Genomic DNA, 26497 nt, shown 5'->3' with positions numbered 1-26497 from the left:
TTTATTCTATATTTTCGTCTAATTCTTGAATTGTTTCTACAATGTTTGTATTTCGTATAATTGTATTTAAGTCGTGTGTTACACGTGCAATTCGAGCAGCAGCTTTAAACTTAATAGTCATTCGTTGCTTTTCAGTTTTCTTTTTCCACTGAAAAAGAAATTAAATAACACATTAGTATTTTATAAAAATATGAAGTACATTCTTTTATTTTACAAACAAAATATATATACACGATAAAATTTTTCGTTGCTCCAAAAAATGAAACTGCAAGATAGATTTTACAAGATAGATATAATTTGAAAAAATAATTTTTTTATCTAATCTATGATTAATTATCATATTCATGAAATATTTGTAATATATATAAATATATATAAATTTTCATTTAGAACTATATGTAATAAATTTTAATTAATAAATAAATATCTATCTTCTTGTTAAGTCTTTAACACAATATAATATTTACGATTAGTACTTTTTTTAAACATAGTTGGTATGAAAAAAGTAACTAGATTTGAAACTTTCTCTTCTCTTAAAGCAAAAGCGAGAAAGAGAAAGAAACAAAGAGAAAATCGTGCTTGAGTGTTTTGGGTGAACGTTTTGAGTTTATTGCACTATACGCTTGTACTATATGTAATTTTATATTTTTCATAATCAAATGAAATAAGGTAATTCCGATCACTTTTATCGAAAATTAAACGCATTTTTAATTTCATAAAACGTTATACAGAACTATATACAGAAATTACGACTAAATTCGATTTTGAGCGGGACATTACATTAAACGAAATTTTTACAAAATCGATTGTAAATAAATGTATCAGAGATTAAATTTTATCAAACTTATTTGTTCAATTCAATGGATTTATGAAACATAATAATAATTTTTTTAATAACCTTAATGGTCAATGCGGCAAGTGTTTACCCTAACCTATTTCTAAAGTTGATAATTCAGTGACGAAATAAAAAAACTTTATATTGAACAATTTGGATCGGAATATTAAAAGAAAAGGAATCAAGATAAAAGTCATAAAATCAATGGGAGACAAAAATTATTCTCCTCTATGTGCAGTTTCTACAATCTCTTTGAAAACACGTTTTGTTTGTTTACTATGTGTGTGATGATATTCTCAATTGTTTACTTACATCCTCATCACGAGATGGTAAGTTTGCAACATATTCTTTCATATTTTCTTTTTTAGGATCTGCTATGACTAAAACAGAAACACAACCATCCACTGTTCCAAGAACTATACTTTTACCATCATATGTGCTATCGATAGCACTCAATTCTGTTTGAACTCTATAATTTGCTATCATTTCACAATCTGATGATCTATAAATTAGATATATATCATAGATATATATATTTTTTTAAAATGCAGGTTTTTTATATATTTACCTAAATACACGTATAGTTTTTCTTCCACTGTGATAATAAAGAACATATTCATCCGTGCGGTTAAACATGGATATTACAGTAAATACACCTTCTGCAATCTTAGGAATATAAGTCTTGATAGTGGTACCTTTTTTCAATTCCAAAAGCTCTAAGCCACCTCTATAATATCAAAATCATGAAAATAATGTTTCTTTCTTTTTCAATTGCACAATATATAACTACCTGCTGGGTGCATATAAAGTATATTTCCCATCTTTGCTAATATTCCCGCTCCATTTAAGAATTGTACGGATAATTTTCTTTTTATTTATATCCAAAATAATACCTTTATCAGATCCAATAATTCCTATCCAATATGATTTATTTGGCATAGGAGTGATACATAAAATATCCTATTAAAAAAATTATTTATTCTATAAAAAGCAAATTGTATATTGTTTAAATTAATATTCTTACTTTAAATCCCGGTAATCTTATTGGTATTTTATTTATCAATGCTCCTGTATTCGCATTGTAAATAATAACACAATCTCTGTTACCCTTATCAGCAGCAGGAGCAATCAAAAAAGAATTGTCAGAAGTCATCACAACATTTCGAAATGATGTACTTGTATGACTTCTGACCAAGTATTCCAACGTAAATATTGTTTTTCCATCTATTAATTACAATTACCATATATTAATTGTTAATCAATTAAAAATCTTGAAAATTCTCTATTCTTCAATCATCAATCATCAATTAACAATATACCGGGAATAGTTCTCATAAAAAGAGTCGCGGTGGTTTTCATACTTTCAACTCCAGAAGGATTTTTCGGTCTTGAAACGGTTATAAATTTAGATGAATTTTCAAATAACGTTAATTGTCTCACGTGTTGTTGTTCCTCTTTGAACAACACTTGTTCCGTAATTCTATTCCATATTAATACATTACCCGATTCTATGGAAACAATATACCTGAAAGGAGAAACATATCGTAAACGAATTGTAAACATATGAATATATATATATATATATTATTGTGATAATCCAATTACTAACTTTCCATCGTGAGTTATACAAGCGTGAGTAACAATCGCCCCTAAAGGACTATCCGCCAGTTTCGAGATCAATCTTCCCGTCTGCAAATCCCAAATTCCTACACAATCTCTCGTCACTATGGCTGCTATATTACATTCTTCCGCCAAGCTTTGAATTGACGAAAAAGAAATTTCGATAAAAAATAAAGTCGACTTATATCAGGTAAGCGATAAAATTCAATACCTTATCATATCGATTTGTAACTCGTGTCTGTCTATTATGTGAACCTGCTCAAAAATATTGTTTATATTCCATACTTTTACGCTTCTGTCGATACTCGATGTTACCACGCTGTTCCAATTTCCAACAGTCAATGCTTCTAACTGAATAATTCTCGCGAAATGGGCATCCAATATTTTCACCAACTCGCTTGTCTCGAGATTCCAAACATATAAATTTTTCCTACGAAAAAAGGATGCAATTTCGTTCCATCTTTTTCTTTTTTTTTTTTTTTTTCTGTTAATTATTTAATTTATCATAAAACACACCTTACACCAGCAACGGCATAATTTTTGGTGCCACTGATCATTATCGAATTGGAATACATCATTTTCGTGCTAATGTTTCGAACTCCATTCGGCAACATTAAGACGTGTGCATCGCTTTTATCTTCTAAAAACCACACGATAAAACCATTGGCAGATGTGGCTAAAAGCATCTCCTCTTCCCTGTCCAATTTCAATTGCAACAAGTATTCGACGTTATCGTTGAAAGCTCTTGGCATATCGAAAACTTTCTCCCATTGGGACGATGTTTCGTCGCTTGTGTATTTCGTGACTCGATAATCGTCCTTACTCGTACAGGCGTATAAAACTTGTTTATTATTGGTCATAACCATCACGCTGTTATAAAATAAAACCTGTTACAGAAGGCTATCAAATTAATAATTTAATCGATGATTCACCTATGAAAATACAATGGATCCAATGATCTCTTCTTCCTATAAGTATGCAAAAGCATATTGGTATCTTCTATGTTTCCAGACCAAAACACTATTCTATATTCATCCAAATTCGTGTGTTCCACAGCTACTCAAAAAGACATACACGTTCTTCCATAATTTTTTCAATTTTTCCACGATTATAGTAAACACGATTCTATCTTACTCACACAAAATTGGCCACTTGTTGGAATCTTCTGGATTCGTGTGCATATCCAACAAGTTTCCTCTCAAATCGAACCTGTACCAGCCTAATTTACCGTAGACGAAAAAGAATTGATTCATCAGATGTATTCCGCACACTGGATCTTTATTTGGAAATGGATTATCGATAATTACAAACTCGCTCGTCAGTGTATTCAATACGACGCTCTGTTTAAAAAAAAAAATCGCGAATTTCAAAGCAAAAATTTGTAAAAGAATAAAATAAAATAAAATAAAAGATTAATCGACATTGGGCTAATTACTTGATTATTAGTCGTAAACGCAGCGGCGTATCTATTGTCAGGGCTCAAAACTAAATGTTGCATAATTCCTTCAATACCGGGATTTACATCTCTGGTCATGTCGCTGGTGCTCAGATCCCAGGTGATGAATCGGTTTGATATGGAAACGACGTATCGATAATCCGACGTTAGACAAAATCCAAATACAGCGAATTGATGGCCCTCCAAAGAATACTGGAAAAGTTTAAAGGATCGTAAGGGAATTTTATTTTTCGTTTTATCGGACAATTTCGTCCAATTACTTTCAACGGCCCTCCAGGAGTGTGTAGACAGTGATAAACCGGAAGAAGGGCGCAATTCTTTGCACCGTCGTTATCGCACGCTCGTAGCAGCATTTTCACGTTCACGTTCCCACCTATTTCTGGCAATAATCGACCTATTAGTTGTGGTGCCAGCATATCTGGATGTGATCCTAAAATTGCACCCCCTAATCTAAGCGCATCAGCAACTAGCATCAACTCTCTGGAACGGAAATGAATATTTGTTAGTAAGAACGTCAACTTTGCTCTTTCTTCGTTTCCAATAATCATATTCTCCGATTGATTACCTAACGATGTTTTGATTATCGATGAAATTATACGCGTCCTCGAAATCCGAAAGTACAGCTTGTAACGGACAAGAACTCAGTTTTGCATGAAGCCATTCGTAATTGAACAAAACATTTTCGAACAAATCGTCGAAACGTCGCGATCTGACCAAGTGAAAGGGTAATTCGCCGAACTATAATTCAAATTCGAATTAATTTTCTCAAAAAAAAAAAAAAAAAAAAAAAAAAAAAAAACAAAACATTTTCATTTATCGTATACCTTTCTTAAATTGTATCTACTAATTGTTCCTTCCTTCGAATAAAATGCTAAAGGTTGTTCAGGTACTTTTCTGTCTGCCACTCCTTCCTTATCCGTCAAATTGAATCTATATAACAAATATAATTTAAAAGAATCATCGAATCATCGCAATCTTCGAGAATTTTCTTCTTTTCAAAAAAAAAAAAAAAAAAATCAATAGTTCACCTGTGTCTCTGAATTTCGGTATATTTAAACGGTTTCGGTCGACCGCCCCCCCAAATGCCGAGATAATAATCGGCGATCATAGAGTGGAAATACATGGCCATGTTCATATTTTTGAAGTATCTTTCCTTGGCCGTGTCCCTAAATTGTCTATGATACCAATTGAGAACACTGACACCGTCGGCTTCCCTTTCGCTCAAATAATTAGGCAAATCGTTACGTATCCTGGTCCAGAGCAGGGGCGGTATCCTTCTTACCGGGGGTAAATGGTATTGATACACGTCGTCCAACACTTTATCGTCCAACGAAATCAGATCTTCGAGCTCTGACTCGGACAAACCCGACTTGGCGGCAGTGATGTAAGCCAATGCGTGGAACACGAGAATTTTTCCATGCTGCTTCTCTATTCTTTCGAAGAGCATCATGATACTGTCCATCACGGTGCACGTTAAGTGCGTATCTGCCGGTTTGGTATAGCTTCTCCATCTGCATATTTCTGCAAACACCAATTTCACGAAGATCGGTAAGGAGCACTTGGTTATGGCGTTCGCTACGAGACGCCATTGATAATTGTTTAGATCTCTGTGAGCCGTCTTCATCCACATCCTACGAAAGAATTTAAGTCGTTTACAAGTTTTTAGTTTTTTAGTTTTTTTTTAGTTGCAAGAATATTTCGACCGCTTTTTCCTAGCTTACCTTATCACCTCCATGGCAAGATCTTCGCCAAGAGCGACGACCTCGATGAAGTTTTCCTCTACGTCTATCATTCTTCGTAATAATTGATAATCTCGGGAGATGACGGGGTTCGATTCCTCGGCAACACAAGAAAGGATCATCTGAGAAAAGTCCTTGATTATTAATCGTTTTTTGATGGAATTGATTTTTTTTTTTTTTGATCGATATCGCACCTTGCAATTCGAAGGAAGTCTAGTAGGTAACCAAGACAATTTGTTCCCTTGAACTCCGGTTAATTGATCGACACTGTCAAGGAATAATAAAATCGGTTGCTCGGTTGTAGCTAGGGTCAATAGATGCTTAAAGTAAGCGGTTAACGGTACCAAGTCGTCAGGAATTTCATCGAAGGGTAACATGAAATTGTAGGAGATCTATAAAAGAAGATCTTTATTATTTCGACTATTTATAATTATCAGAATCGTAGGACAATCGTTCGATTACTCGCTTGTTGACAAATAGAAATTAACGTTGGTGTCAATGCACTGCTGTCCGGTGTCGTGCCAAGAAATCGAATTATGTTGATTGGCTTTTTCCCAATAAGCCACGCGCTACTCGTCAATCCTGCACTCTTTGCTAATAAAGATGTTTTTCCGCATCCACCTTCTCCGTAGAGCACCAAAGGTTTATCACTGTCCCCCAACATGTGCTCTTTAATTTTCTCCAAAGTGTCTTCTCGGCCATAAAAAACCTGGCAATTTTAATTTTTTAATTTCACGACTATAACTTCTAACTTTCGAGAATTCTTTCGAGGTAAAAACTTTACCTTCACCGAATTGTTACACGCGTGCAAATGTTGCAAAATTTCTGTTATGATTTGTCCTTGCGCGGAGCTATCCTCTTTTCTCATAGCACGATCCACCAATTTTATTATATTTCTGTAGAAATGCGTTATGAAATGCTGGAGATACTCGCTGTGGGTTTCTGGATCGAGACCTTCTCGTCCAATCCATTCTACCGTGTACCTTTAAAAGAAAGAAAGAAAGAAAGAAAAAACAGAATAAGATGAAAGTTTGAAAGTGAAATTACGTTTCTCTCTTCGAGAAAAGAAAGATACCTTTGCAAATTTATGGTCTCGATCTTTTGCGGAAGTCTTTCGTCCCTCAAATTTGCCAACAATTTGGAAGCCTCGTTGTCCAAACCTCTGTTAACGATATCCAAGAACAAACTGGCTTTCCTCAAGTTTTGAAGATTAATGTTGTTTATATATCGTATGTACGCCAGGCAATGATTTTTCGTATTTTTCACGTTCAAGATACCATTGATCACTTCCCTCTCGGTCACTATTTCGAAAATTAAAAATTAATAATCATTGTGATAATCATTGTGATCCTTTCTCCCTTCTTTATCTTTCTTTTCTTATCTACCTGACATAAAATAATTGTGCATGGTGTCTTTGTCAAATTTTCCAGAGTTGTACAAAGATTGCGCCCCTTTTCGAAATAGCTTTTGCATTTTTACCATAGTGTCCCACCAAATGGCCTGATCCTCTTGCTGCAGCTTTGGTATTCTCTGAAATTAACGGAAACGGTTTACGTATTCCGATGCTGTGAAATTTGTTCTCAATACAAGTGGGAACACTCGTTTACTTTATTGTTAAAATTTTTCAAGATCGAGGATATTGGTTGCAGTATACTCGTTGGAGGAACCGCGTTGCTGTCCTTTTTGTACCATTTATCCAGAAGACTGACGTCCATTCCTTGACCTTCCAGTTCCGTCCTTAACATTTCTAATTCTGAACTGAGAACATACGTTGGAATAGGACGATAACCATATTTCTGTCCAAGGAATACCTTTAAATGAATTTTAAAAGAATGTCTCGTTTTATCCGCACGTTTTAAAAAAATTTAATATTTTCCAAATCGATTTATATTATTTTGAATTATTTTGTACCACGAAGTTTGGACCCATTGAGAGCCTCTGACAATTTTCTATCTCCCTCATGCAGAGTTCCGTGGTCATGTGATCGTCAGTGGCTTCGTCTCGTACACCCCATCTCATATCAACCACCTGGAATTGCATTTCTTATATAATGGAATCAATTCGTTCTTTCCTCGATTTAAATTTAAATCTTATCAAACGAGAAAAACTTGCATTCGCACAAGTTGGAAAAGTTTAGCGGGGATGAATTCGTGCCTGGTACGTTAAAAATCAATTCTTTATTCAAGGTCGACAATGTCCACGGTTATATAACATAGATTTTGACACTCTTCATCTATACGCTATATATTATTTTAATAAATAACATCGATCGAATAAAAAAAAAAAAATTTTTTAATTTTTTACAATTATCATCTTCCGCATAATCTATGCGAATCTCAATAATTAATTATTCAACGATTACCTGAAACTCCAATCCGTGCTTTTCTCTGCAATAATCCTTTAGCTTTGGATAACACTGTGCCATCAACGTGTTCCTTTCCATCGTCGTATCTGAATTAAAATATTGATTACGTAAGGAAAAAATGATATATAATTATTTACGAATATTTCAACGTACCAGTGAAAGTGGAGCTCGTAAATATTCTGACGATTTTCGAGCTAACAGCCGGCAAGGATTTTAAAGATCCCGCGAAGATCGAGTCAATAGTAGTTTCGTCCATTTTTTTATTCCTCTTCGAATTTCTTTTAATATTTATCCTCTATATCCTCCCGATTCTATATCAAGTTGCCAGCAACATTGCAAGGATACTGAGACCGTATCCGTGATTTGACGAACATTTATAGGCTGTGAACATATATTTCTTCACCCCTGACATCTCTATACTTCGCATACTTCGTCCTCGAATCACGTGCCGCGATCAGCAATCAACACTCTGCAATATCCTTTTTACAAATTTGAGTTGATACTGTTTCGCAAGTGTATTTAAAAAAATGTGTAATTAAAAAAAAGTGACTGATTCGGGATCTTTAATTAAAGTGGACGAAATAAGGGAACGATATAAGTCGTTGCCAAGGGTTGTTTGTACCACATAAGATACATTCCTCATTGATTTCGCGGCGGTGGAAAGATTCCGAATCGATTCGTTTTTTTTTTTTTTCTTTTTCTTTTTTTATAATTTAAAATATTCTTCGTCCTAGCTTATCGATCTGTTTCAATTCGTTTTGCGATTTCGAAGAAGAAGGAAATATTGAAATTTGGATATATTTCGCAGGTTTTCTAATGGACCAGACTTAGTACAAATCGAACTTTCAATCAAACGATCAAAATGGCGCCGCCAGATCCAGTGACGCAAATGAATACGTACAAATCGTACGTAACGATGCTGGCCGATCCAGTTTCAAAGGATGAATTGAAACTGAAGGCTGCTCAAGAATTGTCGGAAAATTTTGAGGTATTTCGACTCGACGATTTTAAATTATATTTATATATATATATATATATGATAGATCACCGTTTGATATTAATATCGATTCTATTGTTTCGTTAAATCATTACAGGTCATTATGTGTTCCTCACAATATCCAGCATTTCTTGATCACATGATGAAAATTTTCTTGAAGATACTACAAGACGGCGAGCCACATTTTATATCGGAATACAACATCCAACAAGTTAGAAAGTTGATTTTGGAAATGATACACAGATTACCCAGCAACGATTATCTACGCCCGTACGTGAAACAGATCCTAAGCCTGATGTCTAAATTATTAGAGACCGATAACGAGGAAAACGTGCTGGTCTGTCTAAGGATCATAATCGAACTGCACAAACAGTACAAGCCGACTTTTAATCCGGAAGTGAGTAACGTTTAAAAAAAAATATTTCGAATATATATTTATCGGAGAAAATTTATCGATAAATCTTTTATCCTTGTATCCTTGTACAGATACAATATTTTTTGCAATTCGTTAAATCGGTGTACAGCGAGTTACCAAATAATCTGCCAAAAATATTCGAACCTCGATCACCTCTGAGAGTGAGGGATTTGTCGGAAATAAATATAGAGGCACTTTTAAAAGAAACTTTCACAATCACGGCTATACAAAGTGAGAAAAGAGCAGCGGATGGTACTCTTATTACCGTAAGTATCCAACTCGTTGTCCGTTAAACATCATTTCTATCTTTCTTCGTGGTAAACTTCGTGGAATAACGATCGGGATTTAAAATAAATATGAAAAAAAAAAAAAAAAAATTGTTCCAGTACAATTTGATCCCCAAGGCGGTGCTGTCACTCAAGGTGCTTCAAGAATTACCAATCATAGTTGTGCTTATGAATCAATTGTACAAACCGAACGTGACTCAGGATGTCTCCGATTTCATCCCCCTCGTGATAACCACTATAACTCTGCAACCGAGTCCTCAACATCGAGCATCCCCTGGATTCAATAAAGAAGTATTCGTTGATTTCATGGGAGCCCAGATCAAAACATTGTCGTTCCTTGCGTACATCATCAGGAATTATCAAGACGTGGTGTCTCAGCATAGCTCCATATTGGTGAAAGGTATCTTAGGTTTGTACACGTTGTGCCCTATGGAGGTGGCTCATCTACGAAAGGAACTGGTGATCGCTTCGAGGCACATATTGGCCACGGATCTTCGAAACAAGTTTATACCCCACATGGAATGTTTATTCGACGAAGATATATTTATCGGACGAGGTTGGACCACCCACGAATCCCTGAGACCTCTGGCATTTTCCACCCTCGCGGACTTGGTTCACCACGTTAGGCTATATTTGCCGTTGAGCGACGTGTCCAAGGCGGCGCACCTCTACAGCAAAAATCTGTTGGATCAAAGTCTTCCTACAACCGTGCAGATGGTCTCGTGTAAATTGTTGATGAATCTCGTTGACACGGTGAGGCAAAGATCCGACGCCGAGAATAGCACTCAGGGAAGAGAGCTGTTGATGCGAATACTTTTGGTATTTGTTTTAAAATTTAAGACGATAGCAAAGATCTATATACCGATCTTGCGCAACAAGGCTAAACAAATGACGCCTCCTGGCGTGGACACGAAGACGGAAGACGTTAAACCGCTTGTACCTGACTTGAACGAGGAGAAGGAGAGCGGAAAATCGAAATTCGGATTTCCTTCTTCTCAAGCTATGAGCTACAACGTTGTCGATTATAGGAATTTGGTGAAAAATTTGGTGCACGGCGCGAAGGCCATCACGGCCAATTACATAAATAGCAAAACCGGGGAAGTGACGCAGTCTAATCAGTTTCAAACGAAAGAGACTTTGGTCTACATTAAATTGGTGAAATGGGCGTTGCCTGCGTTGGATATTTACACTATAGGTCCCCCCACGATCGGGGCCGTCGCGCAACAGGGTAGGCCGGCCCAGTCTCAAACGATACGCACGAGGGAAGAGAAGGAAGTGTTGGAACTTTTCGGGAACGTTTTCACTCAGATGAACCCGCAAACATTCCAGGAAATATTCTCGACCTCGATCGACTACATGGTCGAGAGGATCTTCAAGAATTGCGCGTTGCAAATAATCGGAAGTGCCTTTCTGTCTAGTCCCACGATATCGTCCACTTTTGCAACGATATTAGTCGAATATTTGTTAGAGAGAATGGGTGACATGGGATCCAACGTGGAAAGAAGCAATTTGTACTTAAGACTGTTTAAGTTAGTTTTCGGCAGCGTGTCGCTTTTCCCCGCTGAAAACGAGCACATGCTCAGGCCTCATTTAAACCAAATCGTGAATCGAGCCATAGAGTTGGCCATGTCGGCCAAGGAACCGTACAATTACTTCCTCCTGTTGAGGGCTCTGTTCAGATCCATCGGTGGCGGTTCTCACGACCTCCTTTACCAAGAATTTTTACCTCTTCTCCCGAACATGTTGGAAGGTTTGAACAGATTGCAGTCCGGTTTACACAGACAGCACATGAAAGACCTGTTCGTGGAATTGTGTCTAACGGTACCTGTGAGACTTAGCTCCCTTCTACCTTATTTACCCATGCTGATGGACCCTTTGGTCTCGGCACTGAACGGAAGTTACTGCTTGGTGAGTCAAGGATTACGAACCCTCGAATTATGCGTGGACAATCTTCAGCCCGACTTCTTGTACGAGCACATACAACCTGTTCGAGCCGATTTGATGCAAGCATTATGGAGAACGTTACATAATCCTACTGACCAAGCACACGTGGCTTTTCGAGTTCTGGGTAAATTTGGTGGCGGAAATCGAAAGATGATGATCGAGCCGCAAAAATTGGAATACAACGATCGCGAGACCAATTCTCCAGCTATCGTCGTCTATTTCCAGGAACCTACGAAACCTATAGATTTCCCCGTGGAAAAGGTGATCGAGACTGCGTTCAACGCCCTAAAATCAAACAACACGGATTCGTTTTATCGCAGGCAATGTTGGGAAGTGATTAGCTGTTATTTAGCCGCGTCGCTGCGATTGGACGACGGCAACGCCATATTGCATAAATTGTTCCTGCATCCCAGCTTCAAAGAGAGTAAAATTTTGCATCAGCGCGGGCCCCACTACCAATGCCCGGACACCGTGGCGAGGAACGTTCAGCAAACGGCCCTCACCGGATTGTTCGTCGCTGCGGAGATCAAGGAGTTGAGGCATTCGGTATTGGGCACGGTGGTGTCGATCGTGAGACATTACACCATGGTGGCTATCGCGCAACAAGCCGGCCCCTTCTGCCTTACCGGAAGACAGATACGCATGCAGGGCCAGGATCCCCTCGTGTTGATCGATGCGCTGGCGGTAATCATGGGTCACGAGGAGAAGGAATTGTACAAGTCCGGGCATTTGGCCCTTGTTCTGATCCTAGAAACCGCGACCAACATTCTCGGATCGAAGGAACGCGCCTGCCAATTACCTCTGATGGAATATTTGGCGGAGAAGATGTGCTCGCTTTGCTACGAGCGCGCCTGGTACGCAAAATTGGGAGGGTGCATCGCCATCAAGTTTCTCTTCGAAAGGATGGCGACCAAGTGGGTGCTGAATCATCTGTTCGTGTTCCTAAAAGCTCTGATGTTCGTAATGATGGATCTGACCGAGGAGGTGTCGAACGGCGCCATAGATATGGCCAAGGCGAACTTGGAGAAGATGTTGAGAGTTTGCGTGAACCCGGGGATCCAGGATGGGAACACAGAGCTTATCGAGGCGCAGAACAAAAGTTTGTACGAGGTTACCCACGAGCTGGTGAGGCAAGTAACTTCGCCGCACACGTTGGTCAGGGAGCAGGCCATGTCCTCGTTAAGATTGCTGGCCGAGATACAAAATAAAACGGTCACCGAGGTAATGGAGCCGCACAAAGAGGTATTGGCCGACATGATCCCGCCCAAGAAACATTTGCTGAGACATCAACCGGCCAACGCTCAGATCGGTTTGATAGATGGGAACACATTTTGCACGACGCTGAATCCTCGTCTGTTCACGATCGATTTAACGGAGCACGATGTGTTCTTTCAAGAGTTGTTGGCACTGAGCGAGGCAGAAGACGCCAATCTGAATAAACTGCCTTGCTACAAATCCGTCTCGAACCTGATCCCTCTCAGGAAATCAGCTTTGAGAGCTTTGGCTGCCTGCCACTATATCGTCACGTGTCGCGAAAGAATATTCGGCGTTTTGTACAAAGCATTGGAGAAACCGAACGCGGAGCTGCAAGAAGCGGCGTTCGAATGCATGCAGAAATTCATAGCAGGTTTCCAAATCGACATGCAGTCCGTCCACGCCATCATGAGGCCTATGCTGTTGACACTGGGCGACCATAGGAATCTTAGCCTCAATTGCGTCAAGAGGCTCTCGTATTTGACCCAATTATTTCCAAGTACGTTCAGTACCGCGCTCTGCGAACAGCTTTTGCAACATTTGAAAAAGCTGTTGGAGAATTTGATTCAGGCGCACAAAGGTATATCGAAGTCCGGCGAGAACGAGCAGAAGATAGCCACGATCATAGGGATATTTCACGAGATTCCCGCCGCGACCCCTATATTCATCGATATTCTGTGCAGGCTCGTTCTGCAAACGGAGAAATCGTTGATGGTCGAGGTGTCGAGCCCGTTTCGAATCCCCCTGATGAAATTCTTGCTTCGATATCCCACCGAGACCCTCAATTTATTTCTACTCGACAACAACATCAAGGATCAACAGTGGAGCAGATACTTGGAGTTTCTCGTTAAACAGAAAGACGGTAAACCGTTCCGCGACGTGTTGCACGCCAGCACGACGAGATTAATAACCATGCTCCTCGCCCATTCCCAGACCAATTCGAACTTGAGCCACGGGGAGAAGAGCGAGTTGCAGCATCAGGCCATCAAAATTATCGCTATCCTGATCAAATTCGACGAGCAATGGTTATCGACGCAGAGCCAATTGGTAGGCGCGTTGAAACAAATTTGGTGCAACGACGAGTACCACGCTCTGCAGAAGAAAGTGGAGAGCGTGGAATATTGTCATTGGAAGGAGCCGAAGCTCATAGTGAAGATCTTGTTGCACTACTTCCGCCATCATCCAAACGATATAGACTTGCTGTTTCAATTATTGAGGGCGACTTGCGACAGATTTATGCCCGACTTCCAATTCTTGCGAGACTTCCTGGAGCACACGGTGGCGCAGGAATACACGGTCGAATGGAAGAGAAGCGCTTTCTTCAGATTCGTCGATCATTTTCCCACGACCAATCTTTCCCAAGAATTAAAAGCGAATGTTTTGCAATTAATCATAATACCCTGTTTCGCGGTGAGTTTCGAGCGAGGCGAAGGTACGAAATTGATCGGAGGGGCGCCGATGCCGTATCAAGACAACCCGGAGAACGTTGTCTCGGTGTTCATCAGCAAAATCATCGATCCGGACAATCCGTTCGGTTCCGCGGATTGCGTCCGTATCTCGTTGCTTCAATTCTCTTGCCTGTTGGTGGAACAAGCCTCTCAGCATATTCACGACGTGAGCAACAAAAGGCAAGGTAATAAGTTGCGAAGATTGATGACTTTTGCGTGGCCCTGTCTTCTAGGCAAAAATTGCGTCGATCCGACGACCAGGTACCACGGCCATTTGCTTCTGAGTCACATAATCGCCAAGTTCGCTATCCACAAGAGGATAGTCCTTCAGGTATTCCACAGTCTGTTGAAGGCACACGCGTTAGACGCCAAAAACGTTGTGAGACAAGCTCTGGAGATCTTGACTCCTGCCATGCCCGTCAGAATGGAGGATGGTAATACGATGTTGACGCATTGGACGAAGAAGATCATCGTGGAGGAGGGGCACTCTATGCAACAATTGCTTCACATTCTTCATCTGGTAGTTAGACATTACAAGGTGTATTATCCTGTCAGGCATCATTTGGTTCAGCACATAGTGAACTCTATCCCGAGGCTGGGATTCAGTCCAACTGCTACGATAGAGCACAGAAGATTGGCCGTCGAGCTGGCGGAAGTGATCATCAAGTGGGAATTGCACAGGATCAAAGACGAGGCGGAGAACAACGAATCCGGTGGTACCAAGGCGGCCGGATCCGTGAAACGACTTGTGAACGAGGATTCAGCTGGAAATAAACGTATGAGCGGTCAAACGGCGGCAGGAAGTAACACGGTTCCGGTCATCTTGCCCAGGATGGAGCCCGGCTCCACGAAACCCATCGAAAGGGCTCACGCCGACGCCATCTTAAATTTTCTGCTTCGACTTGCTTGCCAAGTGAACGACGTTAATACGCTTCATGGAAACCCAGGTGAACAACTCGCGAGACGTTGCGTCGCTTTGCTGAAAATGGCATTGAAACCTGACGTTTGGCCGCAATCGTGCGATCTCAAGCTGGCCTGGTTGGATAAAGTGCTGGCCAGCGTTGGCAGCGCCGAACCCAATTACGGTAACATCTCCACGGCTCTCGAGGTGTTGACATTTTTGTTGGGCGTAATGAAGAGGGAACAGATCTTGGCAGGCTTCAAACCTTTGCAACGTGGAATAGGTGCTTGTATAGCGAGCAGCAATACCAAAGTTATCCGATTGGTTCACGGTTTATTATCCCGTTTGATGACCATTTTCCCCGCCGAACCGACATCCTCCTCGGTTGCCTCCAAATACGAAGAATTGGACACTTTGTACACCACCGTCGGTAAATTTATCGTGGACGGTTTGACGACTTACGAGAAGAACACCACAGCCACTCCAAGCACGTTGTTCGGTACCTTGATGATGCTGAAGGCCGCATGTACCAATAATCCGAGCTACATCGATCGATTGATAACTCCCTTCATGAGGGTTCTTCACAGAATGGCCAAGGACCATTTGCATTCGGCACAAGCGGAGGCCAATCCGGTTGGTAGCGAATTGTTGATCTTGAGTTTAGATCTGGTGAAGAATCGAGTGGTGGTGATGGGCGTGGAAATGAGAAAGACGTTCATAGGCTCGATTCTGGTCGGTTTGATCGAGAAAACGCAAGATATAAAGGTGATGAAAGCTATCACGAAGATGCTCGAAGAGTGGATGAAGAATAAAAATCCTATCGCGATAAATCAAGCGCCCAGCCTTAGAGAGAAGTCGATACTTTTGGTCAAAATGATGCAATACGTGGAAAAGCGTTTCCCCGATGATTTAGAGTTGAACAGGCAATTTTTAGAACTGGTCAATTACATATACAGAGACGAGACTCTCAAATCATCCGAGTTAACGTCGAAATTGGAGCCCGCTTTTCTGTCCGGCTTAAGATGCGTTCAACCTCAGATACGAGCCAAATTCTTCGAGGTGTTCGACGCATCGATGAGGAGGCGACTTCACGACAGACTTCTCTACATTATCTGCAGCCAAAGTTGGGACGCGATAGGTCCTCACTACTGGATCAAACAGTGCATCGAGTTACTTCTCGTCACTGCTAATTCGACCACTCAGATACAAATGTCGAATCAGGATACTTTGCTGCCGAGCATAACTTCTGTGATAAACATGGCCGACAGCGAGGAGCACAAGAATTTTATGATATACAGCTCTATAAAGGAGGAGCCTCAGGACATCTCGGAAGCGGCCGACGTGAAAGATGAAATACTCGATATGGACTTGTCCAACATAGACTCGACCACTGTTCCAGAAGAGATAATCACTACTGGAAAGGCAACGTTAACGCAGTTAATCGCCAAGCAAGGTGAATTCATAGAATACGCGAAAAAGATCAGAACGGAACAATTGTTACTGGCTACTGCTCAACTTTGTCACATGGACACAAATCTGGCGGAACGCGTTTGGTTGGATACCTTTCCAAGGATTTGGAGCATCTTGGACGAGCATCAGCATAACACGTTGATAGCGGAAGTGGTGCCGTTTATTTGCAGTGGCACACACGTGATTCAAAAGGATTGTCATCCCAGTGCTATAGCTACTTTCGTCGAAGCACTTTCGCACTGCAATCCTCCGGTGCCTATGAGGCCAGCATTGATGAAATATCTAGGAAGATCGCACAATCTTTGGCACAGGATGACTCTTAGCTTGGAACAAATGGCATTCGACAATGGAAACAATCAGTTTAAAATTAAAAGAGAATCGGATTGCTACGATTTCGAACCTGACAACAGTCCTCATGCAGAGATCTTGGATTCTCTGTCCGACATGTATTCTTTGTTATGCGAGGAAGACATGTGGTCCGGTCTCTGGCAGAAACACGCTCACTACAAGGAAACTTTGCAGGCAACTGCATTGGAACAACAGGGATTCTTCGAGCAAGCTCAGGGAGCTTACGACGTGGCCATGACGAAGTTCAAACAGGATTACGTATCTACGCCTGCTCCCTTCAAAATACAACGAGAAGCGATGCTCTGGGAACAACATTGGATAAGGTGTGCAAAGGAGTTGAATCAATGGGATTTGCTGTTAGATTATGGTAGCAAAAAGGCAGAGAAGAATCCCTTCTTGATCTTGGAGAGCTCTTGGCGTATTCCCAATTGGACGATGATGAAGGAAGCTCTTGCTCAAGTGGAACACAATTGTCCAAAGGAAATGGCTTGGAAGGTAAACACATTTTCTCTTCCTGATCGTTCGAATAATTAAATTATTGTTTTTTTCTCTTTCTCTCTCTCTCACAATTGAATTTTTACAGGTGAATCTTTATCGAGGGTTCTTAGCGATATGCAACAGCGAGGATCAACATTTAAATGCAGTGGAACGATATGTAGAGCTTGCATCTGGTTTGTGCATGCGTGAATGGCGTAGGTTACCTCATATCGTGAGCCATGTGCACTTACCGCTATTGCAAGCCGCCCAACAAATTATGGAGCTTCAAGAAGCGATGCAAATTCATCAAGGATTGTTACACGGAAGAAGCACGTCGTTGCACGATATGAAAGCTATCGTGAAAACATGGAGGAACCGATTACCCGTAATAGCCGATGATTTGAGTCATTGGTCAGATATTTTCACCTGGCGACAACATCATTATACGTTTATCTCAAGCCACTATGATTCGCAACAAGATCAAACGTCCAATCACTCGATGCTCGGTGTTCACGCTTCCGTCCAAGCGATTATTCATTTTGGCAAAATAGCTAGGAAACATAATCTTTGCGGTGTATGCCTGGATTCTTTGTCGCGAATCTATACAATACCCAGTGTCCCTATTGTTGATTGCTTTCAAAAAATCCGGCAACAAGTAAAGTGTTACCTACAAATGGCATCGGTTAGTGGAAAGAACGAGTTACAAGAGGGATTGGAGGTTATCGAATCGACGAATCTGCGATATTTTACTAAGGAAATGACGGCAGAATTCTACGCTTTGAAAGGAATGCTGTTGTCGCAGATAGGTAGATCTGACGACGCTAACAAAGCCTTCTCAGCCGCTGTTCAATTGCACGACACATTAGTGAAAGCTTGGGCTCTATGGGGCGATTATCTGGAGCACATATTCACGCGTGATGCACGTCAGATTTCTATTGGAATCTCTGCCATCACTTGCTTCCTTCATGCGTGTAGACATCAAAACGAATCCAAATCTAGAAAATATTTGGCGAAAGTTCTGTGGCTGCTCACTTATGACGATGATAAATTCTCTTTGATGGAAGCTGTGGACAAATACGCTGTAGGTGTTCCTCCAATTCAATGGTTACCCTGGATACCTCAATTATTGATGTGTTTGGTCAGACACGAAGGAAATGTCATCCTAAATTTATTAAGCCAAGTTGGAAGAATGTTTCCACAAGCTGTGTACTTCTCCATCAGAACTCTCTATCTTACGTTAAAGATTGAACAACGTGAAAGGTATAAGAGTGCGGAATTAGCTGCTGGAAAGAATCAAGAAGGTGTGGAAGGCCGTGGAGCTGCAGGAAATGTGCAGCAACAAGGAGTACCTGAAACGGGACCAATTCGAGCCACACCGCCTATGTGGAGGTGCTCGAAGATCATGCATATGCAAAGAGATATTCATCCTACTATTTTATCTAGTTTGGAAGGCATTGTAGACCAAGTTAGTTACTTATATAAATTACATTTTCTCTATATCACTACAAATGGATAAAACGAATACATTGATTAAATTATTTCAGATGGTTTGGTTCCGAGAAACTTGGTATGAAGAAGTCCTGAGACAATTAAGACAAGGTCTAGCTAAATGTTATGCCATAGCTTATGAAAATCGTGGCGCTGTGAGCGAAGCAACCATAACTCCACATACGTTGAATTTTGTGAAGAAATTAGTCTCGACCTTTGGCATAGGAATTGGTAAATTTCGATATCAAGTTTTTCCATTTGTCTAAATGATTAGAATCTGTGAAAGAAGAATTTTTCAAATTCTAGAAAATATATCCTCCTCTCAAAATGTGAACAACACGTTCGGCTCGGCGGCTTCAGAGTCTCTAGCACGCAGAGCTCAAGCTACGGTCCAAGATCCCGTTTTCCAGAAGATGAAAGGTCAATTCAAAAGCGATTTCGATTTCACTGTACCTGGGGCAAGATTACTTCACAATCTAATCAACAAGTTAAAGAAATGGATCAAGATTCTCGAAGGAAAAACGAAACAATTACCGAAGTAAGTAGTATCGTTTTGTTCACAAATCAATCTTTCACAAATCTTTTAAAATAAATTTAAACCGTGATTTATATCGATATATTGAACAGGTCCTTCTTGATCGAAGAAAAGTGTCGATTTCTTAGCAACTTTAGCTTGAAAACTGCCGAGGTAGAACTTCCTGGCGAATTTCTATTACCCAAACATTCTCATTACTACGTAAGAATAGCCAGATTCATGCCAAGAGTTGAAGTTGTTCAACGACACAATACAGCAGCTAGAAGATTAAGAATTCGTGGACACAATGGACGTTTGTATCCTTATTTGGTGGTCAACGATGCCGGACTAGGTGATGCAAGACGCGAAGAACGCGTTCTACAACTCTTGCGAATGTTGAACCATTATTTGGCTAAACAAAAAGAGACCTCAAGAAGATTCTTACACTTCACTGTTCCTCGTGTAGTCGCGGTTTCACCACAAATGCGACTAGTCGAGGATAATCCTGCTTCCATTTCTTTACTAGACATTTACAAACAAGGCTGTGCGAAATTAGGTATAGAACACGATGCGCCTATAGCTAGGTATTACGATAGATTAGCAACAGTACAAGCTAGAGGTGCACAAGCGAGTCATCAAGTTTTAAGGGACATATTGAAAGAAGTGCAGACAACAATGGTTGCCAAGACCATGCTTAGAGATTGGGCGATGAAAACATTCCCTGGTGCAACGGATTATTGGACTTTCAGAAAAATGGTAATATATTCCTCATATGCGCTGAAAAATTATCATTTCTTGTATAAATTGCTTCATTTATTTCTACATTTTATAGTTCACTCTACAACTTTCTTTGACCTGTTTTGCGGAGTATGTGCTTCATCTAACAAGATTGAATCCAGACATGATGTATGTGCATCAGGATTCAGGACTGATCAACATTGCTTATTTCAAATTCGATGTTGATGATACATCCGGTGAATTGGATGCCAATAGACCAGTCCCCTTCCGATTGACACCAAACATTTTGGAATTTCTTACCAGTACAGGTGCGTGATTTATATTATTTTTTATTATTATTATTGTTATATTTATTAATATTATAAAATATTGTTCTTAAGAAAAATTTTTAATACACAGGTGTTTCCGGACCATTAACCGCGAGTGCTATTGCTACAGCTCGCTGCTTAGTTCAACCATCTTTTAAAGTACATACGATTCTTCGTGCAATTTTACGAGATGAAGTAATCGCGGATCATAATAAGAAACAAGAAGATGCTGAAAGTTCATCACAAACCCCAACGGATATGAAAGGTGAACTTTTAATAACGATGGTCACTCGAGCAGTTAATGCAATCGTTGGAAGATTGAATTCTTTAGCCAATTTTGATGGAACGGACAGTAAAGTCAGCACTCTGGTCGCAGCAGCTAATAGTCATGATAATTTATGCAGGATGGATCCCTCTTGGCATCCATGGTTGTAACCACATTTTCTTGGGAACTACTCGTGCTTCCAATATGAAAAAATATAGAAAAATTGATGCATATGAATGATTCTCGCAGAAATCATATGCAGAACTTATATTATTATTTTATTTCTATTTTCATTGCGAAATTATTTGATTTTAATCATAAAAAACAATTATCTTAACTTAATTATTAACTTTGAATCTTTATACTTGTACGATTTTTGCTTGAATTTCAATTATTTTAATTCTACATCGGTCTTGAGTTTTATAAGTCATGTAAATATTATGTAGAAACATAAGAAACTATTTGCAAAGTGTGACATCTACGATTCAGTTAGAATGAGTCATTGAGTTATTTTAATCATTTATTCTCTTGTACGACGCAACACATGTTTATATCGTGTAAAAATTCTCACCTTGGGAATGTTTCACCTGTATCATTTACTGTATATACTATTTTTAACTGTAAGAGTTATTTACAATGACTTGTCAAAAAATGTTTATAAATCTAAAAAAGGAAAAGAAAGAGAAATAAACTATCCAAAATAATTACCTTTTCTCAATTGTGTAGTTAATTCTTTTACATCCCATTAATTATCAATTGGAAAAAAAGAAAATATTTAAATTAATTTCCTATTAAATTCATGTATTTGAAAATAATTATACAATCAATATCTCACTATTGTTTAAATTAAATATCCATCTAAAATTATTTCGAAGGTTTTAGATTGATATTTCTCAGCATACATAAATCACGTGCCGTTGCTTTTCTTCCAACTATTGTCTGAATGTCGTAAAACCTTAATAGAATATCAGTTGTAAACAATTCGGGTAATGCTTTCAAAAGGCAAGGTACCTTAAATAAATCATCAAAAATCAAAACATTATCTTTTAATCATTACCAAATTAAAATAAAAAAATAGATATATATGTATTAAAACTTACCAATGTTTGTGGCATTCCCTGTAATACAATACGAGTCCTATCTTTTCCACATTGTACCATTAAACGTAGAAATTGAAGTATAAAATGAGTTTGTTGAGACACTTCACCATCTCTACCAGCTAGGAACGTGAATATAGTAAACAATCCATTTAATGCTGATAGAAGAGGATCTCTCAACACAACTGATTTCTGCCCATTGGTCGATCCTTGAGCTTGTGGACTTTGTGAGCCAAATATAGGATTGCTATCTCCAGCTTCGTTTAATCGTAAAATTTTATTCGCAGGTACACCAAGAGCATCGAGTTCTTCCGCATCTAAATCCCGACGTACTCGTTTTCTACTATTTCCTCGACAAGGACTCGAATTATTGTATTCTAATGTAGAAAATATACAATATACGCATAACTTTGCTAACACTGAAGATTGCGGTTCTACGAGTTCTTCGCTCCTGTAAAAATTCATTTAAACATATAAATTCAATAAATATACCGAGAAAAATGAAATTATTTAATATATTTATAAAATATATTTGTAATATAAATAAAATCTTACTGTAACGAGTTATATAAATATTGTGGAATGATATGGTTGATGAGATCTAAGGTACAATTCTCGATATCAAGATGAAAAATGGCAAACGCTAAATCTACTGCTTGATCCAGTTCTTCTTGGTATCGATATTTCAATACTTCTTTTACTATATTTGTTACAAACCATAAAGAACCACCAGTATTTAATAAAGATTCTAAAGATTGTGTCGCTTGAATATTTATCCAACCTCGCTGATTTATGTTTCCCCACACAGTTTCCAATTGTTCCAATATAGGTTGTCTTGATATAATACTATCAAAAAATAAAAATTATAACATAAACATAAAAATTCTATTAATTAATAAAAATTTTAATATAATACCTGTGAGACATTGAAAGCACTTTCGTTTTCGATTGAGTAGGTGGATGAACATCATACTGCATTTTGCGAATGATTTGTGACATCAAACTCGATCTAAGAGGCAAACTTAATTTAATTAAGTAATGTAAAGTGTCTTTAAAAATTATTTATTCGCGTACTTACAATTCTTTGAGATTATCCTGCATTTCATCGCCGGGGAGTGGTGTTAAGAAATGTTGTACCATATTCAAAGGTTTTAAAAGAGCATCTTGATGAGTAATACTCATATGTGCACAAAGCCAAGCTGCCGCACAGACTGGTAAACAGCAAGCAGTTGCACGTAAACCATCCAGAGCTCTTTTAACATCACTTGCTCCAAGTACATCACTTTCCCACGCGCAGAGAAGCTCTTTTACAGCACCCATAGCAGATTGACACGCGATATGCCATTTTATATTGCTAGATTTCAAATCAGGATCTGGAGAATTGATTTGTGCTAATAATGCATCTACTCTTGCAGGATCAATATTTTGTAACATTTTTTGGGGAGACTTTGGTTGATTTCGTTCGGGCATATATTCACGTACCCATTGTTCAAAAAAGGAATCTCCTTCCCCTTCTTCTAATACAGCCTAAAAAAAGATATAAAAATTATTAATTTATATAAAAAAATCTTTATTTAACATTAGATGCAATCAAATGAAACTTACATCAGATCCATAAGTTTGAACTATAGAACATAGCATAAGAAATGATATATCGAATAACATCGCTCTTTTTGCTGCAGTCTTTGGTGGAACAGGTTCATTAATTTGCTTACTGCATTCATTGAACTTAATTAATTTGGTAACAAAAGTTTTAAGTTTTCCTTCTACAGTAGCTACTGCTAATATAAGTTCAAAACTGTTTCCTGTTAAAACTTGATATAACATGCTAAGCAATGCCTCGTGAATCTTTGTGTAATCTGCGTTAAGAGTTTTTAAAATACCCGATAAAGTCGGCTCTGCACGTACAATTACTTTAGGAATTGAAGATGTGGCTATAGAAATTTCTAATTTTTGTAAATTCGCGGTAACACCTTCTCTTCTGCTACTTAAATGTTTAGTTTGCTTTTCTGTGACTAAGTTTACTTTCTGCAGAGCATTGAGCAAACATTCTACACTATTACAAGAACACGCAGTATCTACTATATCAAGAAGTGGAGTGAATTGGAGTAATAATTCGAATGCATCTAGAATATCTTGTGAATATTCTAATTTATCATCTGTATTTGAATGTGCTACATGTAATTCTTTTAATATAAGAGGTACTTTTAAAAACGTAAAAGCACCCCATTGCGATTCATTGATTGTACTTGTAACATTGTGTAAGCACATTAAACATGCACGGATTATTTCGCAATATAATCTTGTATTTGTATAATTTTTAAGTCTTTGGACCATCAGCATCTGGTTAACAAATACAGAAGTTTCTGTGCTAGGATTTAATAACACTTGAACAGCAAATAAAGGTTGCAGGCAATGAGTTATAGATTCCATTTGTGACATTTCAGGGGATAAAGTTAAACAATCATCCTCTAAATTGCACAGTTTTTTTAAAGAATCTTCAATTTGAATAGAAGACTTTAGGCTACTAGTTTTCAACAGAGCCTCAATCTCTTGGCATTTTTTTACAACTTCTATGTACAAATCTTTATCATCATATTTTGCTAAGTACATCATAGCACACAGAAAATCAGAGCTAAGCATCTGTTTTAATATACTGGCAGGTTTATCCATCAATTCTGTTGGTTGCGGAGTTAATGGATTGTTTTGAGGCATTTTTGTTAGAGTATGTAAATAACATTGCAGTAACCAATTTACTATGGATAATACTGCAGCAGCTAAAAGATCTTCCTCTGGCTTACCACGGCATGTAATTCCTATTTGAATGGATTCTAAAAATTCTAAAAGACTTAGAATGCAATGGGGTTTATGAAATGCATCATATTTGCTTATTCGTTGTAATACAGCGGCATAAGAGACCAACTAAAAATTTATATATATAAATATTAATAATATTTTAAAATAAATTAATAATATTTTATTAATAAATTATATATACCTGAGAACTTAAAGAATGTTTCAGATATGATAATACTAATTGATTTGGTCCAAGTCCTACTAATGCTTGCTGCAATATGCAGTCTGCTAAATTATATACATCTCCACTAACACCTCTAGGTAAAATCTGAAAATGATATGATATATGAAAAATTTTTATGGAAATATACAATAGATACTTCTATAATCTATATATTACTTACAGTTTTAATGTTAATACCCCATTGTAAATCACTCCAACGTTCTCTCCATGCTCTTAACAAAAGAGCTTTCAAACTGCTGGTCTTACTTGTTACTTTAGTCTCCATAACTGATGTTAGGAGATTACACATAATTCCTCTTATTTAAGCAACATCTGTATATCAATATTAATAATTAATTTTGTCACAAGGATCACTTTTTATTTCATTAAAATAAATATGTATAAAATGATTATAATGAATCAATATAACCTAAAAACTATAAAACTAAGAAGATAAAATAATCTGTATTTAATTAAAAGTAACCATTAAAAACAAGTTTTAATCTTTTATTTTTAAATTATCATTTTGTATACCTCATATAAAAAAAATTAATTTCATTAATAAACTACCATGGTTGACATGTTTTCAAGCCATTTTCACACCATAACTCTTCTACAGCCGTCATGACTAGCGTCATGGTGTTACTGTTAGACAGGATTGCCACTATTGGCATAGAATCATATCTACTATTAGAATTTCAAAATTAAACACAAATCTCTACTCACTTCAAATAAATAATCGATATTTAATATATTCCCTCCTTCATATTTTTTATAAATGTCAAATTAAATAGTTACCGATAATTCATTGAATTCATATCAATAAAATTTTCTGTTTCGTATATACAGTTTATAACAAAATATATAAAACATGTTTTCAATCGAGTACATCTTTTAAAACGAATTCTTTTTCCACAATTTATTTAAAATTTCATGGATTTTTAAAAATTATAAACTATGATACATTATCAGATTTTATACTAATTTCGATTAAATTAAGAAGTTTATGTCAGGATTAACTAAAAGAAATCGAATGATAGAAACAATGGGTGTCTGCACAAGAAGAAGGTTATTAGTCCATACTACTACATTTTTTACATGGCCAGGATGGAGCTTTATAACATTACTAGTAATTCTAATAGCAATTGGAATGTTTTATTTTTTTGTTTATGTACGTGTAATATACTATGTACGTATTTTGTACAAAATTCAGTTATAAAATATTTTAACTTATCTTAATATTAATATAATTTTTATATATATATATATATATAAAGTTATAAGATTTAACAAAATTTACACTTTTTACAGAGACAAATGTATATAATCTGAATCTAAAGAATTAAAGCATATGCAAGAAATTTTTTAAATTATAAAAAAAATGAAAAATTTTTCGCTTCAAGTATTATTACATATACTTTCCAAGACTGAAACTTTTATAACATAATGATACATATAAAATAAAATTGTATAAATAATAAAAATAAAATGAAATTTTTCTGAAATGAACGA

The 26497-nt window shown here is 37.7% G+C and overlaps 3 protein-coding genes across 6 annotated transcripts; 1 reads left to right on the top strand and 2 right to left on the bottom strand.

The window, feature by feature from the left end:
* Nucleotide 1: 1 nt before the first annotated feature.
* On the bottom strand, nucleotides 2–8288 carry LOC122711339 (NACHT and WD repeat domain-containing protein 2). Its single transcript, XM_043930039.1, has 26 exons — nucleotides 8169–8288; nucleotides 8013–8101; nucleotides 7562–7678; nucleotides 7258–7461; nucleotides 7036–7180; nucleotides 6726–6951; nucleotides 6435–6633; nucleotides 6117–6359; nucleotides 5845–6042; nucleotides 5633–5772; nucleotides 4940–5542; nucleotides 4736–4841; nucleotides 4477–4649; nucleotides 4172–4391; nucleotides 3891–4103; nucleotides 3594–3795; nucleotides 3388–3511; nucleotides 2972–3325; nucleotides 2667–2885; nucleotides 2445–2591; nucleotides 2155–2360; nucleotides 1860–2059; nucleotides 1626–1795; nucleotides 1404–1562; nucleotides 1148–1337; nucleotides 2–148 (listed from the first exon to the last, which is right to left on the bottom strand). The coding sequence occupies exons 1-26, from the start codon at nucleotides 8269–8271 to the stop codon at nucleotides 2–4; spliced, it is 5097 nt and encodes a 1698-aa protein (XP_043785974.1). The 5' UTR covers nucleotides 8272–8288.
* Nucleotides 618–21555, top strand: LOC122711338 (transformation/transcription domain-associated protein). Its single transcript, XM_043930038.1, has 11 exons — nucleotides 618–1164; nucleotides 8824–9003; nucleotides 9110–9409; nucleotides 9499–9693; nucleotides 9814–17574; nucleotides 17663–19021; nucleotides 19101–19275; nucleotides 19351–19582; nucleotides 19672–20314; nucleotides 20391–20604; nucleotides 20696–21555. Exons 2-11 carry the CDS (start codon nucleotides 8878–8880, stop codon nucleotides 21037–21039), a joined length of 11349 nt encoding a protein of 3782 aa, XP_043785973.1. The 5' UTR covers nucleotides 618–1164; nucleotides 8824–8877; the 3' UTR covers nucleotides 21040–21555.
* On the bottom strand, nucleotides 20979–25804 carry LOC122711340 (mediator of RNA polymerase II transcription subunit 24). 4 transcript variants are annotated; one of them, XR_006346084.1, is made up of 11 exons: nucleotides 25520–25570; nucleotides 25167–25318; nucleotides 24965–25090; nucleotides 23572–24888; nucleotides 23045–23493; nucleotides 22883–22975; nucleotides 22522–22812; nucleotides 21970–22417; nucleotides 21705–21880; nucleotides 21578–21601; nucleotides 20979–21065 (listed from the first exon to the last, which is right to left on the bottom strand). XR_006346084.1 is itself a non-coding variant. In XM_043930041.1 (9 exons), the coding sequence occupies exons 2-9, from the start codon at nucleotides 25293–25295 to the stop codon at nucleotides 21734–21736; spliced, it is 3000 nt and encodes a 999-aa protein (XP_043785976.1). In that variant the 5' UTR covers nucleotides 25296–25318; nucleotides 25784–25804; the 3' UTR covers nucleotides 21650–21733. The 4 variants fall into 4 exon arrangements, 3 of the variants coding, with proteins under 3 accessions (XP_043785976.1, XP_043785975.1, XP_043785977.1); XM_043930041.1 differs by lacking the exons at nucleotides 20979–21065; nucleotides 21578–21601; nucleotides 25520–25570 and adding an exon at nucleotides 25784–25804 and having other exon boundaries at nucleotides 21650–21880; XM_043930040.1 differs by lacking the exons at nucleotides 20979–21065; nucleotides 21578–21601 and having other exon boundaries at nucleotides 21650–21880.
* Nucleotides 25805–26497: the final 693 nt, after the last annotated feature.

Source organism: Apis laboriosa, unplaced genomic scaffold (genome assembly GCF_014066325.1).
Source record: "Apis laboriosa isolate Shangri-la unplaced genomic scaffold, ASM1406632v1 scaffold16_cov148, whole genome shotgun sequence".
Taxonomy (NCBI): domain Eukaryota; kingdom Metazoa; phylum Arthropoda; class Insecta; order Hymenoptera; family Apidae; genus Apis; species Apis laboriosa.
Note: the sequence above shows the minus strand (reverse complement) of the source record. Positions and strands in the feature narration are given on the sequence as shown.

Bases quoted from the DNA above. Each gene is read 5' to 3' on its own strand.
- LOC122711339 (XM_043930039.1), bottom strand. From the start codon at position 8,271: ATGGACGAAACTACTATTGACTCGATCTTCGCGGGATCTTTAAAATCC. The intron at 5,773-5,844 runs GTGCGATATCGA...GACTTTTCTCAG, and splicing joins GACTTCCTTCGAATTGCAAG to ATGATCCTTTCTTGTGTTGC. The intron at 1,338-1,403 runs GTAAATATATAA...TCTAATTTATAG, and splicing joins AAAACTATACGTGTATTTAG to ATCATCAGATTGTGAAATGA.
- LOC122711338 (XM_043930038.1), top strand. From the start codon at position 8,878: ATGGCGCCGCCAGATCCAGTGACGCAAATGAATACGTACAAATCGTAC. The intron at 19,276-19,350 runs GTAAATTTCGAT...TTCAAATTCTAG, and splicing joins GACCTTTGGCATAGGAATTG to AAAATATATCCTCCTCTCAA. The intron at 20,605-20,695 runs GTGCGTGATTTA...TTTAATACACAG, and splicing joins GGAATTTCTTACCAGTACAG to GTGTTTCCGGACCATTAACC.
- LOC122711340 (XM_043930041.1), bottom strand. From the start codon at position 25,295: ATGTGTAATCTCCTAACATCAGTTATGGAGACTAAAGTAACAAGTAAG. The intron at 25,091-25,166 runs GTAAGTAATATA...TATCATTTTCAG, and splicing joins GGGGTATTAACATTAAAACT to ATTTTACCTAGAGGTGTTAG. The intron at 21,881-21,969 runs GTAAGTTTTAAT...GATTTATTTAAG, and splicing joins AGGGAATGCCACAAACATTG to GTACCTTGCCTTTTGAAAGC.